Source organism: Engraulis encrasicolus, chromosome 7, assembly GCF_034702125.1.
Source record: "Engraulis encrasicolus isolate BLACKSEA-1 chromosome 7, IST_EnEncr_1.0, whole genome shotgun sequence".
Lineage (NCBI taxonomy): Eukaryota > Metazoa > Chordata > Actinopteri > Clupeiformes > Engraulidae > Engraulis > Engraulis encrasicolus.
Window position 1 is genome coordinate 55992760 of NC_085863.1, and position 16635 is coordinate 56009394.

At 44.6% G+C, this 16635-nt stretch overlaps 1 protein-coding gene across 1 annotated transcript in view; it reads right to left on the bottom strand.

Annotated features, from left to right (window-relative positions):
• Window positions 1-3393: 3393 nt before the first annotated feature.
• nectin3b (nectin cell adhesion molecule 3b) overlaps window positions 3394-16635 on the bottom strand; it is a 53575-nt gene continuing 40333 nt past the window's right edge. The window contains exons 5-6 of the mRNA XM_063204037.1: window positions 14452-14603; window positions 3394-6603 (exon numbers count right to left, since the gene is read on the bottom strand). Of these exons, the coding sequence (XP_063060107.1) occupies window positions 5837-6603; window positions 14452-14603 (919 nt within the window). The 3' untranslated portion in view covers window positions 3394-5836. The remainder of the gene's footprint in view (window positions 6604-14451; window positions 14604-16635) is intronic.

Here is a 16635-nt window from a genome sequence, read left to right on the forward strand (position 1 = left end):
AGGCTACGGTGTACTCCACATGAAAAAAGGGGGACTTGCAGGGATCAGGTGAGTTCCAGCCCTTCCAACTGAGGTGTCAAATTGTCACTTTACAACCTTATGCTCAGTCACCCATGGCCATAGCAGTGCCTGAGACAACTCAGATAAACAAGAGAGAGATTCAAAACTCAGTATATGTGGAATGGAACTTTGAGAATGCATTCCATAGAACTTAACAATAGGTTCCATAGAACACTAGATTAACAATGGGCTCCCTGCCACTGGTTTTGGTTGTTTTGAGGGCAACAGGGGGCTGACTGGGCGGAGACGAGTGCGTGTCAGAGTTGGGTTTCACTTGCACATGGCAAAGTACCCCATTCTCCTAATTACACTGAAACTCGGCCCTGCATCGAAACTCCACAGGCCACTGAAGGCGCAAATACAATGGATTGATGTGTGCACAGAGTTAGACCGATACTGTAGTTACAGGAAGTAACGTCAACATAATCTAGCTGATATAGCTATACACGTACAGTGCGTACTGGTAAGTGAAGCTGTTTCTCAGACCAAAAGCTATAACAAATGGCCCTGCCGTGGCATAATGGTAAGGCACTGGGTTGCTACACCGGCGACCGGGGTTCAATTCCGGCATGGGTCATTTGCCGAATCATCCCCATCTCTCTCTTCCTGCTCATTTCCTGTCCCTCTGGTCCTGTCACAAAGCCCCCAAAAATATATTTAAAAAACGATTACAAACCAGTCAAACCCTTTCATCTTCATCGATGTCTAAAAAAAAAAAACTATTTGTGTAACTTGCAACAGACGGAAGGGCAAAGCAAGCCAGTGGTGAATTAGGGACATGACAACAGCGGGGGCAAAGGTTAAGCATCGTGGACCTGGGGCCTCAGCCTTAACCAGAGAGGCAGCTGCACGGAGGATCAGGGGGAGAACGACAAGACAAACAGCACATGGGCTTTGGAAGTCTGGGTGGTCCATCATCTTATAGACAGGACGTTTTGCACTGTTAATGCAACACTTTGAGACACATTATCACTCTGCGAGATGGCCATATTGTTAAAATGTTGCGTTAACATTGCATAATTTACCAAGTGTGCAAGGACACGTCTCTGAGTGAGCTGTGCGACTGGTCAGCAGATCAGGTGCATTTACCCAATCAGTGTCATTCATTCATTCATCACCTGACCATGATGTCATTAGAGTGACACTGTTGAGACTTCAATTGAATTTAACTTTCAATTATACCCATGTTGTTCACCATTCAACACAAGCAGATGGTCAAGTTGTCATGTTAACAGCAGAGGAGCCACGTTGATAGACTATATCAGTGTTTCTCAACCTTTTTTTAGGCGAGGCACCCTTTCAATTCATGAGAAATTTCAAGGCACCCCAAACTAACAAGCCGTAACATGGCATCGCATCCGATACCACACAAGCTTAGAAAACACATACATTTGGAGACGTCACACAACCTACATTCGAAGTTGCAGCTTACTGGGGCGACCTAAATTTACCTTATTGTGCGTAAATGGCAGACGAAAGATTCCACTGACTAAGCATTAATTTATTAATTTAGACAAATATATATTAATTCACACAATTTATCAGTCACGTTCCCGCTGCACCCCTGAGGGGGGCTTGCGGCACCCTGGTTGAGAAACACTGTACTATATCATAGGATCCTACGTGGGCTTTACCTACTTTAGTAAGAACAATCACAGACAGCAACCTGCACTTTTTAGTGCTTTGGTTAGTTTTGTACATGAGGACTCAGAGTTGTATACGTATATGCAGAGGTAACAACAAAATAGTAAAGGACAAGCAGAGGGCAAGAGTTGTGAGGATGAGAGATTCACGTCCATAGCTCAGAGTGCAAACCTGGGCTGAAAGCAGCCGTCATAATAACAGGTATTTCAGACAGAAACTGGTGATGGATTTCACAGCCGCCCGCCGCGATCCATCACTCGGCGGTGATGTGTCCATTTCAAACCGGTCGAATTCCAAATGGGCCACATCACCTTCAAGCGCTCTCTCTCTCTCTCTCTCTCTCTCTCTCTCTCTCTCTCTCTCTCTCTCTCACACACACACACACACACATTTCCTCTGACCCCATTCCTGAGGTGTCCTCCGTGTATCTGTATGTCCCACCCCCCTATTTATTCATCCTCATATTCCATGCCGTTTCCCTCATCACTTCTTTAATGTTGATACTGTTGGATCTTTCCATAAAGTGTGTATAAGAGAGACCCAGGGAGACAAAACATAGTGAAGTAGTTCCAAAAAAGAATGAGAGACACAAAGAAGAAGAATAAAAGAAAGCCCAAGAGATGGAGTGTTGGAAGTGGAAGTGGAAGGAGAGAGAGAGAGAGAGAGAGAGAGAGAGAGAGAGAGAGAGAGAGAGAGAGAGAGAGAGAGAGAGAGAGAGAGAGAGAGAATACGTGCAGCCAGGTATGATGGTCTCGGGGGAATCAGCCGTCACTAGCCCGAGGAGAGTCTGTTGCCATGGGGATGGCCGGGAGGTGGGGGCGGGGCTTGAGCCCATACTGACAGCAATGATTGGAGCAGCAGACCACTTTACTTTAGCAGTTTCACACCGACACACAAGCTTACAATCTCCCAGAGGAGAACAAAGAGGATCCACCACACTGCCGCTGTTGAAGACAGACAGACAATTACCTCATTCTAACAGAAAAAAAGTTCAGGCTGAAAAAAAATAAGGGGTGTGAGGGGGGAAAAATAAAACAGAAAGAAAGAAAAGAGGCGGTGACTGAGTCTATCCTTACTTAACCCATTAAGACCTGTAAACACATTTCAGCAACACAACCTTTGACCGGCTGCACCATCTTTAACCGTGCTGACAATTCTGTTAAATTTCTCGTTAGGTCTTAATGGATTGATGAACATCCCACTTTTCAGCATCGTTCCCACCGTTTAGCTGTGCATGTGTTCTTTTTGTGTGGCTTTGCGGTTAAATACAAGTGGCAGGTGCTCTAATCGCACAACAAAAAGCCTGTCTGCTGCCTCAGCCCCTCGTGTCAGAAGGGTGTTCAACTGAGTGAGGAGTGCACAGCTTCACTTCAAGCCTGAAAGCCAAGAAAAAAGCTGTCAGAGGCAGTTACAAGGTGTGCTGGAGACGCGCTGCTGACAAGACGACTGTTAAGAGGAAGACAGATCCCCCCCCAAAAGCCGACAGTTAAGAACACCCGGAGGGGAGCAGAACCAACAGACAACCACTTGCACACCATTTTCTTTCATTTTCACCCACAATATTCCCTCACTCTCTCACACATGCACACGCACACGCACACGCACATACACACACACCTTACTCCATCTCACAGCATTGTGAAGTTACATTCTTTCCATCTCTCTCACACACACAAAGTACAGCTGGGAAACGTTTCACAAAAGGTGCTTTATTCAAATAATGTACTTGATTTTTTTTCTTAAACAAACATTTGTCTTTCATACAGCATCATACTTTTCATCTCGTGATTAATCTCCTCAGAGAGTGGGTCTCACTAAACAAAATAAACAAACGTAAACGGAAAAATACCGACTGTGATCAGCTGCAGTGTGGCTGTGTTGGGAGTGCCTAGATCAAAGTGTGTGACTAGTTCGAAACACACATTCACTATACATTCAGGTGAGGTGGATGTACCGTGCTTCACATCAATTCTGAAGCGCTCTTTTTTAGAAGAAGAAAAATAACCAAAAGACAAAAAAAGAACACTACCACATGAATATCACTGCCTATAACCAGTCGTATATACACATCATTCAGACCCAAAACAAAGTCTGTTTAAACTTCGCTCTTTAATTGAAAATACCTTTGCCATGATCCCTTGGCAGTTATAATGTAGTGTCGTTACACAGTTCAAATCAAGTTTACACTTCTGCTTGTTTTGCAACTCTGGTGTCACAAATGTCATGCGAAATCTCAGCAAATAAACAATCAAACAAACAAAAAACTGTAAATCAATTGATCAAGAATTCATTCAGGACTACACACCTGGGACTGCAGTTTGAGAGGCAAACAAGAATGGACCTGGCATAGCCGCCAATAATTTTGTATCGTCATCATGATTTCAAACACATTTTTTACACTTTTTTTTGTACATATCCAGGTCAAAACAAAAACGGAAAAACAGAATTATGTAAATTAATTACAAGAAAAGGCACTCTGTATCCCAAAGAAAGAAAAATCTATCAAACAATTCACAATGCGCAATATCTTCAGATTTTCAAACATGAAAAATGACAGGACAAAAAGGGCTTAGAAAAAGAATCCCGGGGGAAAAATAATTTCATGTATTGGCGAAAAAAAACAAAATAAACAAAATAAATAAATTATTGCACTGGCAAGTTACCCATACAACATTAAACCATAATACCGGATAGGTTAGCACCAACAGGGACACTAGCCTGTGCACTTACAAACACATAAAAAAAGACACACACCCACAGAAACACAGACGGCGTTCATGACATGAACAAGTTCATTCTGACACATATAAAAAACACAGAGACAAAAGGCACAAACACAACCTGGAGAGTAAAGTCTAACACGGTTCCCAAACCCTTCACAGTCGAAGGGGGAGTACGGAAGTCTGTACGACGTGGAGAGAGCGCAGAGTGCAGACTAGCATTGTAAACTACGTTTGTTCACCATCACAGAGTGCAAAGATAATAACATAACGATTGCATATAAGAGTTGACTGACAGATCAACACTTCGAAAACAGTTTAGAACATTTACACTGTTTAGATATCAAGTGTCGTGATGAGGAGTTCATCAGATTTTGCTTTCTATGGGCAAAAACACATGAACAAGGAAGGTCTGTGATGATGACAATTCGCTCAGTCTCTCTGCAGCCTTGCCACCCTCCCTTATTTGGCAACACCACAAACTAATAACAAATAAACAAGAAAAAAAATGGAACAAAACATCCATGAAACAGTGCCTCTTTTTCCATTCTGTCCTGTTCTGCTCGGTGCCTACTTTAGAGAGCATACGAGTGTGTTTTCATGGAAACCAAAAGGGCTCGAACATAATGGCGATTGGTATTTGGAGTGACTGGGTCGGCATTGAGCCGTTGGGTAGGAGCTCACGAAAGGGCACTGCGAGATGCTTTTCGGGAACACGCACTCGAGCATTCTTGAGAACAGGGTGCTTTCTTTCACTTGATAATGAAGACTAGGGCTGTGTGGCTGGCTGGCTGGCTGGCCTATGAAAAAGCTGCCCTGGGCTTGGAATGCAACTCCTGATGATGAGAGAGTGAGGGCCCAGGTAAACAAAGAGTCTGCTGACAACCAAAAAAACTGAACAAGAATACCCTCCAAGACTCGACACCCACTAGGAAAAAAAATAAACGAGCCAAAACACAAACAGAAAAAAAAACCTCCCTTCTGTGCAGGTAACCAAAAAAAAGGGACTAAGCCGACATTCTTCCTGCTAACAGATTCTGACCATCAACAGATGGTGGTTTTTTTTAGCCTACACAAAATTACGAAACAAACAAACGAAAACAAAAAACACACGACTCCGGTACATCCAATAGAAGAACAATGTGAAAGACGTACACGTCAGTGCCTAGAGAAAGTCTCCTCCTACAAAAAAGGTGGATCTACAAAAATAAGTAAATAACGAAAGTGCAATAAGCCTCGCTCCACAAGGTCTCTTCTGTGTTATGTGTGACTAATTCAACAGCCATATTATCCGCCTGGCATATCTCTTGTCCTGTCGCAGCCGGACGTACTACTCTTGATGCGAGACATACAGTCAGACATACCCACTTCCGACGCAAGTCAGATGTACCACTCCAGGCATGAGATTGTAGTCAGACGTACCACTCCCGGCGTGAGATCATGGAGCCGTCTGTGTGAGACACGTACTCGTTGTCGTAAACCTCTTCGGGGAAGTACGGGGAGCCGTTGCTGCCCACCGGGTACCTGCGAGGCCCAGGCTGGTGGTGGTTATGGTAGCTGTGGTAGGGGCTGGGCGGCTGGTTATGGTTGCCGTGGTGTTGGTGGTTGTATTGATTTTGGTAGTCGTGGTGATCTGGTGCGTAGTCGGCAGGACGACCTCCGGACAGCTCCCCTCGGAATGCCCTGCTGCTTCGCCCGTTGGGAGCGCGCTCGCGATCGAAAGCGCCCCACTCCTCGCGATCCTTATCCCGGCACGCGAACCCTCCGCTCAGGTCCTCGTCCGGAGAGCGAGCCGACTTCACCCCGCCATTCCCGGCCACCGCCCCGTACACCAGCTGCATCTCGTGGGCCGTGGAGGAGGCGTTGTTGGGGGCCTGCGGGGGCTTCTGCATGTCGTGGCCGTGGCCGCCCAGACGCTGCTTGATGTAGTAGTCCCCGCGGAAGGTGGTGCGCTGGCGCTGGTAGTACACGCCCCCCAGCACCAGGAGGAGCAGGAGGAACAGGGCACCGCCCACCGCCCCGCCCACGATGGTGCCCAGGTTGCCCTCGGCGTGGAAGGGCGCCAGCGTCGGGGAGGTGAAGATGGAGCGCTGGTTGTTGAGGGGCGGCGTGGTGTGGTTGGCAGAGTTGGGGAAGAGGGGGACATGGACGGTGGGGAAGGCGGTGGTGGTGGGGGGGTCTAATGGAGGAGAGAGAAGAAAGGAGGAGGGAGGAGGAGAGGGGAGGGGAGGGAGGGATACACAAGGGGAAGAGAGAAAGGGAGGATGGGTGGATGGATGGAGAGAGGGGAAGAGAATGGTCAATGCCAACTACAGAACTTCAGCTAATAACAGGGAACTATTTTTTTTTTACAAATGTTGACACGGAGGAATACATGAATGCTTCTAATAACAAACAGTTACACACACAGTCTACATGTACAGCACATTCAGTTCCAGGTCCAGCCAGGGAAAGAATGTATTCCTCCAGCATCAGCATGCATGGAGCTCTTACAATAACCACATGGCTTTGTGTGTGTGCGTGCGCACGCGCCTGTGTGCGTGCATGTGTGTGTGTGTGTGTGATTGTGTGCGAGACTGTGCGTGCGTGCGTGACTGTGTGAGTGAATGTGTGTGTGAAAAAGAGAAAACGAGAGTTTGTGTGCACACTCGCATGCTCGGCTATGTGTTGTGTGTTTTCGTTAAGATTGGCGTCAATGTGCGTGAAAGAGAAAGATGGATGACACGAGATTCAGTCTGGAAACCTGAAACTGCTTTAACATCCATGCAAACAAACAACATAGAGAGGGAAAAAACATGACCACTATGAAACTAATAAGGGCGTATAGTGGAACATCTTTTAACACTATAGACACATTGATGACACACACACACACACACACACACACACACAAAGAACACACACAATACACAGAAAATAAGACATGGTGGAAAACAAATGGGATGGGTGGAGGTGTGTACAGAGGATGGACACGCATAACAGAAAGGGTGGGGAACTGTGAGGAAAGCTTGGCTCCAAACACACCAGGGGAATGACTGAGGAAAGAAGGGCAAAACAAATGTGTTCCCTGAACATATGCCATTGTAACAAAAAAAAAACACCCAGTGATGTTAAAGCTTAAAACAACAACTTTGAGAAACAAAAGAATAACCTCCAGATAATTGTGATTGCAGCGCTAAAGACAAGCTTCACTGACATGCAGAATATTCTGGAATAGTCCTCCGAGCGGCATACCAGCTGCCATCTGTTCAGGAGTATCATGATGGATTGAGATCCTCTTTCGGCTGTATTTGGACTGCTCTGTTCAGTGGAGATGGACCGTGTGCCGTGTGTGCGCGGATGCATGCATGCATGCGTGTCTGCGTCGTGTGTGTGTGTGTGTGTGTATTTGTTTACTAGAAAGCTGTGTTGTGCCATTAAGCACACTCTAGGTCCCTCAGACACGTACGCACACACCTGGAACAAAAAGGTCTTTTCAGGACATGGACTGCTCTCTTCAAGTCTCTCCAAGTCTGTCTCTCGGTCTCTACCCCTCCCTCCACTCCATCTCTCTCTTTCTCTTTCTCTTGCTCTTGCTCCATCTCCTCTCTCTCTCTCTCTCTCCATCTCCATCTCCCTAACTCTGAGAGGAGGTGCATTTGAGAGTTCCTGATGGCATATGTGTATGCATAATGAAAGCGAGAGAGTAAATAAATCAGACGGCGCGGCAAAGTCAGATGATGCACCATAAAGGCAGGCAGACACAGGGCCAGTCTTCATTCTAAACGCCTCTGCCTGTCGACGGCCTAAAAAAACATTAGATACATGGGTTCATGCTTTCTTTTAATTATCATTTTTTATTCTTTGGAAATGGATTAATTGTATATGTATAAATTGAAATGGATAAATGGATATATGTATATATATATATGTATATATATATATATATTGGAAAAGAACTCCTCATGCTCATAGACCCACCAGCCCTAAATGTACAAGCAAATGATGAGGCGGTGTCCACAGGCAACGGGCATGTGCACAGGAATAGGTGGTGGAAGGGAAGGGGCAGGATGGAGGAGAGTGGCAGTGATGGGGGTTGGCTGGTTGGACGGGGAGCTACAGAGGAGAGATCAGCTGAAGGTTACAGACATGCTTGCCTTCTCTCCCCTGTCTCCTTTCGCCATCTCGCTGTCTCCATCCCTCCTCCTCCTCCTCCTCCTCCTAGATTGCCATCCCCCCAGTCACCCGTTATCTTCCACAAACACAATGCCGGAGCCGGAGCGAGACAGACAGGCAGAGAGACAGACAGGCAGAGAGACAGACAGAGAGAGAGCAGGAATATAAGGACTGCAGTGGGACTATTCTATATATATACACATGTGTACCTGTATCTGTGCGCACATATGTATGTGAATGTGTGTGTGTGTGTGTGTGTGTGTGTGTGTGTGTGTGTGTGTGTGTGTGTGTGTGTGTGTGTGTGTGTGTGTGTGTGTGTGTGTGTGTGTGTGTGTGTGTGTACATTTGTACTTGTGTCCTTGCTCCCAGAGGCACAGAGCAGGTAGACAGCTGACCTCAAAGCGGCATGGCCTGGTGTAATTGCAGTATGGGTACATGCATTTGAAGAGCTCTTTTCCAAAACACTATACATCCATTTTTTTTTTTTTTAATTAGGTGTTTTTGTTTCTCTTCAGTGTTAATATAGTTGAAATCAGTGTTTTAAATGTTTGAATTTGTTATGTAAATATCAGATCATATTAGCCCAGTCAAACATTTTCCTGATGCAGTCTTGAAATCAGATTTTACTAAATATTTATGAAACATTGTATTTAAATGCCTTTTATAGCATTTTGGAAAAGAGCTCTCCACGTGCATGCATGTGTTTAGCATGCAGAGAGAGTCACATCAGACGATGAAGAGGGAGGAAGGACATCTCAGCCACTTTTACAATTTACATTCTTCCCCCACAAACACAAACACACAGACACTTAAAGGCTTCCGATAGGCAATGGCACACCATGCTGTGAAATTGCTCTCCCAAGACGAGAAACCGGTAATGGCATTTTCACCTCAATGGACACATTAAAGTAAACATGTCATCCAAAAGCACACATTGATGCACACGATCGGCTTGCTCACGTACACACACACACACACATGTACCTCACCCCACTTGACAATCACACGAAACAAGTCACACAAAAAAACATGTACTCAAACACACACAATAAACTTTTTTTCTCCCCGTGGAGGTGGGCAAACCACAAAAGCCAGAAATAAATTAATAATGAGCGCATGGTTGAAAAGCAAGTGGTGAATGTTTCATGAATCTAGGACATCATCTCCCAAGTCAAGGTTGCTTCGGTTCCCTTCCTAACCCCCTCCCCCCTTAAAACAAAACACCCACCAAATCACCCACCCACCCGCCTCACCTCATTGCTGTGTGACAAGCTAAAGAACAAAGTGTACTCCACATGCGTGCACACACACACACGCACGCATGCTTGCTCGCTTACGCACGCACACACACACCGACACACACAAGATTCATTACTGTGCAGACAATTGGCCAGCCACATCACACCGCACCACAGGCAAGGAGACTGATGGTCCTTCCCAGTGCTCAACCCCATTCATCAGTCGTCCCACGGCTGCTCCAATAACATGGCATGAATACGTACTCCACCAGGAAGAAGGATGGGGGTACCCACTATTAGATAAGACAGCGGAGCCCTGTATGGGGATCGGCAACCCTAGTCAAAGAGAAACTCACACTGGTCGATCTCTAAGGGCTTCCGCACACTGGCTCCAACATAGTGCTGAGCACTGCTCCGCAAAAGTTCGATTCCATTGTTTTCAATAGAACCCCGCACACTGGCGCCGATGTCCGCAGACATTCGCCGATGTCGGATAGCAATTAGAGACAAGTTCTATTTTGTCGGCGCCACCCATTGCTATGTTCGTGTGAAACTGGGTTTGGGGGTCCGAATTATGTCGGAAGCAAAAGTGCGCCGCAGTGCTGTCGGAGCCAATGTGCAGCCGGCCTTACCTCCACAATATCTCAGTCATGCAACATGCAGTGCAGAGCATGCAACATGCAACAATGTGTCATAATGGCATGAAATAACCCATTTTGTCCTAAGACCTTTTTGGGAAAGGGTGCCCTCTTCCTATTAAATCCTAAATATCTCAGCCTCCGAAGCACATACAAACATGAAATGGGTTACATTTAAAAGCCAAGACCCTCCCCTTGCATTGTAATGTGTTCAGTCATCTCTACCATACCCACATACTTAATAAAACAGCTAAAATCTCAAAATCCTGAAAAACCCATATATGTGCTTCCAGGACACAATGGGATAAAGGCCAACTGTGGAATGGATCTGGCTCTCTTCGTTCCTATTGTATCTGCTGCTTATGTTTTTTGATGAGATGCATCTGTTCTATTCTACAATCTATGGATACATTGAGGGGCCGCTGTGGCGCTGTGGCTGTCCCCACCCCAGGGACCCCAGTTCGAGTCCGGCAGGGGTCATTTCCCGATCCTCCCCTGTCTCTCTGTCCCATTCGCTTCCTGTCACCATCTTCACCAATAAAGGCATGAAAGCCCCTAAAAATATATATATATATAAAAATAAAAATCTATGGATACATCAAAAGAACTGTTGCATGGATATCTTCCCTTGTCGACTGCCTGACTCTTCTACATATAAACAGGGCAATTAAAGCCCAAACCATGCTTCAGTCCTGTACAGCATGTGGAAATGTTGATAGAAAAAAAAAAGACTTCTAATAGGAAATAACTGTTGACAAGGACAACATATGAGGATGGACAATGAATGTACATGGGGAGGACTCCTGTGGGGAAATCTCTGTGTGAGTCGAAAATGAATACGGGTGCGGTGTGTGTGTGTGTGTGTGTGTGTGTCGTGTGTGTGTGTCCACAAAACAGAGGTTCCCTAAAAACGTACAGCAACGTTGTTCTTTTGCAAGAGGATCCAATATAAGACGAACCTGTATGTAGTGGGAACTCAATATGTCATTACTTGTACAAAGGAGGACCCTCAACTAGGGTGCACTCATGTCATGTGGCCTTGGAGGAGGCTGATTTAAGGGGAGCAGATGGCTGTAAATGGTGCCGTTACCGTGACAACATCTGGCCCACTAACCAAACCCAATCAACATGACAGTTTAGAGCCTACATCTGTCAATTTGACTCTTTGATTTATAAAAGAAGAAAAAGAGAGGACGACAATGGATGTAGCCCAAATATGGGCAGTGAAATGACAAAGTGACATGTTTATATATTTGGCAGAGGGACTTTTCTATTTCATCTACTTTACAACTCCAATTTTGGCTGTACTTAACAGACAGAGCTGACCACCAATACAGACTTTCTTCTGTCCACATGACGCAATATGCATACTGTATGTAACAGTGTTAATTTCGTCAACCAAGATGATGACGAAAATATTTCGTCAACGCCCCTTTTACCCTTGACGATGACGAGACGATGACGCACTAAAAATTGCCTCAAGCAAATCAAAATATGACGAAAATAAAAACATATTTTCGTCAAGGAGACTAAGACGAGACGAAATTTACAAGCCATGGACGAATGGACATTAAAAATATATAATTATTTATAATTAATTTGTAATTGTAATATAGGCCTAAGTGTCTTGAACTTCATAGGTGATTGCGCGCTCACGCTGTGTTGCCTCGCTTGTATCTGCTGGCAGCCAATGCATGGCGCGGCTCAGTCAGTAGTTCTGTAGCCTAGTAGTTCAATGAGTCCATTTAAGTTGAGTTTAGGTCCTAAAACATTTCCAGAGAAAGAGAATAGCCGACGTTGAGGGAAGTGTTCATTTTGAAACATGTTCAACAACCCTCTTATCCATGACGAAGACATGTGTTTCTGCAGTAGGTAATGACAGTCGCGCCAATCCTCCTCTGATACAGTCATTCTAAACCTCCTCGAGCTTCCACTATTCTCCTTTTCACTTAGGCTGTCTTAGCCCGGCGTTCTTTTTTTGTAATGTTTGCTATATTTGTTGTTTAACCATATGAGTAGGCAGCAAGCAAATCATGAAGGTCGGATTTGTGAATTTATTTAAATCAGTCACCGCGGGAGCGCGCGCCAGCAGGGGGAAAGTTGGCCTGTCTAAAGTAACAGAGGCACGGCTACTGTAGCCTAGTTTTGAAAAGAATCAATGGATGGGCGATCGCTAAGGAGTTTTAAACTGTTGAGATTTGAAACTTGTTCTCGTCGAGAGCAACGCTAAAAGACCCAAGGAAGTCGACAGCATTTCCGTGCGTCTTCAGCGTCTTCCTAAGTTCCAAAACTCTTTCCAGGTCATGCTTATCGAGCCTCGACACCCCCGACAAACAAAACAGCATTAGTGTTTAAATATGTGTATGTGCGTGTCCTTTCTATCGTCCAGTCTGCATACCCCTGCCTAACTATTTTTCCTGGGACTTTTGCAGGGCATACGAAGTGTGCTCGCGCAATCTATTTAAGCCTATTCCACACATGCCGCACGAGTCATTATCGTTTTCTGCTCGCATTGCCAATTGAAAACAAAAACCGCTAACTTGCATAGTCTAACATCAGCAGTATTTTATCTGACTCGTGGTCATCGGGAAGCCACTATCAGGGAGACTTCTTGAACTTCATGCAGACTTGGGATGTCTGGTCTTCCCACTGCCGGCAATCTGCAGGCTTTAAGTCCCGCGGTCAGGTGAAGAAGAGCATGTAGCTTCCTCCGTGATCAAAAACTCAAAATGAAATATAATATGCAGCAGCTTCTAATGCACGAGAGAGAGAGAGAGAGAGAGAGAGAGAGAGAGAGAGAGAGAGAGAGAGAGAGAGAGCGCAGCCTGCACCTGTATGTGTGTGTGTGTGTGTGTGTGTGTGATGCTCTTTTGCTCTATGATGTTGAAATTGATTTGGGTTTTGGTGGAAAATGACCAAGTAACAAGGTGAATATTTGCTGCAATAGGCAATATTAGTAATACTTTGTGAAATAACAATAGCCATTGTAGGTTATTTATTTTACACAATATTGACTAAAATGACAAAAAATTGAAATGTTGACTAAAATTTGAAATGTTGACTAAAATTGATTTTCGTCATTTTGACTAAGACTAAGACTAAATTGGGAAGGCAATGACTAAAATATGACTAAGACTAAAATTGATTTTCGTCATTGTGACTAAGACTAAGACTAAATAAAAAAAGCTGACGAAATTAACACTGGTATGTAACCAACTGCTCTGTTGCTTTTCCCGTAAACGAAATTGTGTTTTTTGTTCCTTTGTGTTATCCATAGTGTGGCTTAGTGGAGTGAATGTAGTTAAGTTCAACTTAATTTACAGTACCACTGTAATCCCCATCACTTGTACGGCCGAACAGTGTGGCAAGTGATGTGGTTTGATGATGCAGATTTAAGTCTTGGGATTGGAAGGTCGCAAGTTCGAATCCCACACTAGTAGGAGTAGGGATGCAAACGATTAATCGATTAATCGACTTTAATCGATCAATGCATTAATCGATTAAAAAACATTAATTGCAATTAATCGACAATTCAACTGATAAGAGACCCAGGTTAAAAATGGCATGTGAAGAGTGTGTGTGAAGAGGGCTGTGAATATTGGGAATATTTAAATCACTTTAGGATTAAAGAATTGAAATAGAATTCATTTAAATGTTGTATTTTATCTAATTTTTTTATTTAAAAAAAATGATTTAGTAGGTTTTTTTCCGAGATTTGGGGGGAAACGCCGCTTATCAATTAATCGTAAGTCGATCGATAAGGCTATCAACTAATGATTAATGAATTAATCGATAATTTGCATCCCTAAGTAGGAGTAATGTGGGTGGTTTCCTGCACACTCATCCGTGGCTGAACCGCCCTTGAGTAAGTCACTGAGCCCAACACTACTCCAGGGACTGTAACCAATACCCTGTATCTAAACATGTGCCTTTGTGGTATGGTGAGACGTGTTACATTGATGCGCAATGATAATGTGTCACCATGTGACCACCTACCATGGACGCGTACGCTGATGTCTCGGCTTCGGAAGCCGATGTTGTTGCCGACTTCACATCGGTACACGCCGGAGTCGTTCCGCTGCAGCGGCCGAGTGAAGACCAGAGAGTCGTTCACCAGCTGCACCCCTTCCGCCATCTCCCCATCCAGCCTGGTGACAAACAACACACACAGCAAGGGTCACGTGGAGAAGGGAGCAGTCTGGAGAAGTACAACCAGAGATTCTTTAAGTATATAGAGATATGCCAACATAATAGGTTTCTATGGGCACCTAATGTGACCAGGTTCCGGTCTGCCTAAAAGGGCGTGTCATAATGCTCCTAGCATTGAATAGAACAGCCTAGGTCTGCCTAAAGGGGGATTTCCCCCCCTCCCCCTTGCAATAATAGAACCCGGAAACAATGGGCCAATGGAACCTCTCTCTACTCTCTCTGGTACAACTACAAGCAGGGCCGCTGACAGCTTTGGCCATGACCAGGAGAAGAGTCAGCTGAAAGGGTCCCCCTCCCAATACAATGTAATGTAATGGGGACCCAACTCTGGGCCCCCCTCTCTCCCTGCTCCTGGGATAACTTACCCAAATGATCTCTCTCTCTGTCCTGTCCAAATTAAGGCATAACAACCCCCAAAAAATCTTTAAAACACTCCAAGGTGTTGAGTGAGAGGTCCGCACACTTGAAACCCTTCTGATTTTGTTTGTTTTATTCCATGGTAGGATTGCATTACGGCCATTTAGGTCTTCTTCCGACCAGGGATGTGCGCAGTTTTCCTATTCAAATAACTACTAGGGGCTCCCTGTTACATCAACCAGACAACATATGATCTTTGGATGAGGAGCAAAACATTTTTCAACCTCCAAGAAGTATTCTAGTTACTTACAATTAAACTCTTAGGATAACACAAGCCTGAATGAATGACAATCTTCAAACATATGACAAGAAGCCACGGAACCCATCAAAAGAGCCACCTCGATTCACAGCTCATGTTAACCAATCAAACACCAGCAGAATAAAAAAGGCAAAGAGTCTTAAGCCATATAAGGATGGGACTAGTTTTATGTGGGAGATCAGGAAGCAAGGTCAAACACACTCTTCAGATGCAGCGACACGCATTCAGACGCATTAGAATGGATCCTAACGGGTTAGTAAACCAGCAGGCAATTATTCAAATTGTTCAACCTGATCAAATGCCTCTATGGATTTGTAATAATATGCTCAAAAATCAATAATATATTGTGGCAGGCACACACACATGACGACCAGACAGCTATAATGGTGCATGAAGATTGGCCCCTCCCGCGTTCTATTAGTTTACAGAGATACAGTATTTCAATCCAGTCCGAATCGGCCATTTTTATTACCAACGTTCTGGAATAAACATTCCCCATTCCCACATTTTCCCATGTCCACACATAAAACCATCCTCGTCTGAAGAAGGCTTCATTATTTGTATCCATTTTGTATGGAGGCTGTGAAGACTCTCATTCATCCAGGTCATGTTATCGGAGGAACTAATGGTTTTTCAAGGCCAAAGAAGTAGTCCAGCTGCTTTCAACTGAACTCTCTTCTGGACATCTGTGTAGTGATTTGGTGGTTTGTTGCTCGAACCGCTAGTAAACTCAATTCTATAGTAATCCATTAAACTGCAACAGTCTCACGTTAACCAGTTGAGAGCGGGAGGGACAGAAACGACCAATTCAATTAGGCCAACACTGAAGAACCATTTATCCTCCCAGCCCTTACCCCTATCCCTTCATTCAGCTGATAGATAGGCTCTTTATTGACATTATAGAGCCAACAATGACATTCGATAATTTATGCAAAGGGGACCACCCCATTGGAAACAAGATGGAGCATCTCAAGGGGCTTGTCCTAACACAAAACATTGTCTGTTCGTGTCATTAATTCCTTCATTCATCCAACCAATTTCAGTGCTTTACGTGGTGCAGTACGCACTAGGACGAGGAGTACGGGCACTTTTCAATGTCAGCCCCTCTGGAGTACCCAGACTTGTTTTTACGCCATACTTGAGTATAATATAGATGTTATATAATAATATATAATTATAGATGTATCTGTCAACACTGGTCATGTTAAGACTGTCTACCTTGACTGACAGAGTATGTTTTCTGCACATGGTCTATCCCAACTCACAGAATGTCTTTTTGCACAATTACCTTTTTA